Genomic DNA, 3,534 nt, shown 5'->3' with positions numbered 1-3,534 from the left:
CCTGTTTTATGGCTTAAAGTTCAAGTGTCCATTGGAATAATTCAAATGGTGGCAATGCTTGGTGACCATGGTGCTCAAGCTACCTTCAGTTTATGGCTCTTTCTCCCAAGAAGACCAGCAGGGAAACGGTTCTGTCAGCTTTAACAATACTCCTGTGAGAGAGATCACTGAAGATAGCGAATCTTAAACTCAGCAGAAGTCATTCCTTTTTAAAACTGAAAACAAATGCTACTTTTTTACTTCATGTTTTTATCTGCTTTTTTTTAAATAATAAAATCTAGTTTCTGAGGCACAATTATTTTGTCCATAATTTTAACCGGAAATACAGCTACTCAACTTTTGAGATTTCTCTTTGGTTGTACACAGCTACTTGTTGGATGCTGACTCCCAACTAACTATAGAAGAATAAATGCCACAAATTATTTTGAGCTGTAATTGTTCTTACCTCTTAGGTGTCCTGTGACTGATTGAATTAAAAGAGTTTTTAAAATCTGTTTTTCACCCGATGCAAGGCCACGGAGAGCGAGGCTGGTGACATGGACCTGAGCGGACTGCCGGAGACGGCCGTGGATTCTGAGGACGATGACGATGAAGAAGACATCGAGAGGGCTTCGGACCCCCTGATGAGCAGGGACATCGTGAGGGACTGCCTGGAGAAGGACCCGATAGACAGGACTGATGACGACATCGGTGAGTGCCTGAGAGGTGGGCCCTTCAAGCGGGTGGAAATATTGAGAGGTACATGCTGGTACAATGTAGTCCAAGTCTGGAAGAGTTTTCCAAGTCCAGCATCTCCAAACTCCCTTAGTATCAATAGTGGTTACTAAAGCTCTTCCTTCATATTTGAAAAACAAAAACAAAAAACTTGCTGAAAAGAGTTTTACTCAGCCAGTATCTGCAAATAGTTCTGTGAAAGATTCTTCTAATAGACCCACCCACATAATGTTTATCTTAGCTTAATTTCCAACTCCTCCCAAGTAAGTTAAAAGTCTTAATACAGCATTACTTATAGTAATTTTCTTGCATGTATTATTCTGGGATTAAATGTTAGGTAAGTGCTAGTTGACAAGGTGGTTCTGTAAATGACTGCTTTATGTTTATGTCCGAGACTATTAGGGGAAAGAAAATAGCAAAATGAGATAGTGAGTAGCCTGTGGATTATAGAGTTCAGATTTTATTCTACCTAGTATATCATTCTATTATTATTGTTGTTGTTGTTGTTGTTATTAGTCAGTGGGATTTGTTTACTTCATTGATTTATTTTAGGCCAGGTTTTCTTGCATGGCCCACATTGACATCAAACCCACTGTCCTCCTGCCTTAGCCTTCCAAGTGTAGGGGCTGTAGATAATGTGTTGCTTGGATTTTTGTCCACTTGACACAACCTGGAAATACCTGGGAAGAGGAAATCATAACTAAGAAGATTCATCTGTCAGTCTGGCCTGTAGACAAGCCTGTGGGCATTTTATTCATTGATGATGGATGTAGAAGGGCTCAGCCCACTGCAGAGAGTGCCACCCTAGATTGGTGGTCCTGCGTGTGGTAAGAAAGCTGGCTGAGTAAGCTTTGGGGAACAAGCCAAGAAGTAGCATTCCTCCATGGCTTCCCTTCAGGTCTTGAGTTCCTGCCCTGATTTCCTCAGTGATAGACTGTTACCTGGGAGTGTAAGCCGAAACACCCATTCCCTTGCTTATAGTCATAGTGCTTTATCACTGTAATTGACAACCAAAGACAGATTTGTGTCAGAAGTGGGATATTACTGTGAAAGATCTGACCATGTGGTTTTGGGAGAATTGTGGTATTTGAACTTTAGGCTATAAAAGCCGTTGAGTGCTCCAAGTTCAGTGGGCTATTCCAGAGGAAGGTGGAAGTTAAGCATATTGAGAATAAGCCCCAGTAAGCATTGTTTCTCCATAGCTTCTGCCTCCATCTGTCTGCCCTGCCTTGTGTCCGTGCTCCAACTTTCCCCAGTGATGAATGTGACCTGAGAGGTATAGGAAATGAGCCCTTTCTTCCCCAAGTTGTTTCTGGTCATAATGTTTTATCCCAGCAAGAGAAATCCTGACTAAGACAGATATGTACTGGTGGAGGCGCAAGTACACCTTGAAGTTAAAAACATTAGGGGGCCTACTTGTTTGCTTCATAATAGCTTTGCATTTGAATACACACCCAACTCTGGCTCTTTTTGCTTAAAGTGCCAAGTGATAACTAGACGTATTTACCACCAGCATTCTAGAATCTGTAACTACCCCGACAATGCCAGGCAATTGTTTATTATACCACTTCGCTAACTCTTTAAGCCAGTACATGTTTGAAGAATAATTCAATGAACTCGTCGGTGAAATTAGATATAGGAAGGTGTGAGGAACTTGTTGCCTGTCTTTCAACTAGACGAACATACTTATGGAAAAACTGTGACAGTTCAATCTGTTTACATATGGAAACTGGAAACTGGAAAATGGAAAACCATCCCCCCGGATTACATGTGTCTAATTAAAGTCATTTACAGGAACTGCAAACCATTTAGCGATGAAAAGCATGTGCTGATAATCATTCATTCATTTAGCGCATGTGTCAGGGCGTCTTCTCATTCAGGGTGAAGGAGGAGATGAGGCCCTACCCTGCTGCAGCCCAGGGAAGTGACACAGGGCAGGGGAGGCATGACAGATTGCCTGAGCTCTGTGAGGACAATGAGCAAGGGCTGGGCTGATAAGAGTACTTGCACCAGAATCTAATTGATGGCCAGAGTTTTCATTGGACTTAGAAACATTGGTGAGGGTTACTTCCAGGAGCATGGGTACTGGAAAACCCACCCTACCCTGGGCTAAAACTAGTGAAAGCTGCAAGCCTTGTAGGAAGCTGGCCAGAGCAGAGACTCCCCTCCGCTATTTAGGGCCAGTCCTCTCCCCCAGCAGTTGTTTACAGCATCCTCAACCCTGGAGAGGGATCTTGGTGATGCTGAGTTTAGGTTACCTAGACACATGAAGCTTGTATGCCTGCTGGGTCCCAGATGCCCCCACTCTCTCCTGTAGGGAGTGTTTCTCTTCACAGGTAGCCCCCATACAAGGAGGCATAAACTTGGGCCCAGGGGAAGGATGGTCACGTGGTTTTGCTTCCTTGGGTCAGACACTACATCTGTTTCCAATGGCCAGAATTAGTTTCCACACTCTCTTCTTGCCCTAGGCCAACGTTTATAAACAAACCCACCTATTATAGTTTTTAGTAAAAGTATATGTATTCAACATCCTATCTTATTCTAGAGTGGTTTCCATGAGCATTTAAAAAATCTTAAATACTGCTTATACATGGATCAGTTTGAAGCTATCCTTTTTTGTAAACTGACTGATGTATCTTCTCTCTTTAATGTGTTAATTTGAGAGTGGTTGTGAGAGAGATTTTAAAAGTATGCACAGACATGTTTATTGTTCCTGGAAATGTAGGACTTACTTTGTATCTGAACAGCCTTCTTTCTCAGAATTCCTGGAAAGTAGGAGCTGCCCAAGCTCCTACAAATAAACACAGAGCTGGCTGACTG

General features: G+C 42.6%; 1 protein-coding gene across 4 annotated transcripts in view; it reads left to right on the top strand.

Annotated features, from left to right (window-relative positions):
• The window catches only part of Rapgef2 (Rap guanine nucleotide exchange factor 2), a 206,446-nt gene that overhangs the window by 163,193 nt on the left and 39,719 nt on the right, over nt 1–3,534 (top strand). For all 4 annotated transcript variants that reach the window (XM_005344118.2, XM_013348674.2, XM_005344119.3 and 1 more), the window contains one exon: nt 513–690. In XM_005344118.2, coding sequence (XP_005344175.1) covers nt 513–690 — 178 coding nt within the window. The remainder of the gene's footprint in view (nt 1–512; nt 691–3,534) is intronic.

Source organism: Microtus ochrogaster, chromosome 1 (genome assembly GCF_000317375.1).
Source record: "Microtus ochrogaster isolate Prairie Vole_2 chromosome 1, MicOch1.0, whole genome shotgun sequence".
Lineage (NCBI taxonomy): Eukaryota > Metazoa > Chordata > Mammalia > Rodentia > Cricetidae > Microtus > Microtus ochrogaster.
The sequence above is the reverse complement of the archived record's forward strand: the minus strand, read 5'-3'. Positions and strand labels throughout refer to the sequence as shown.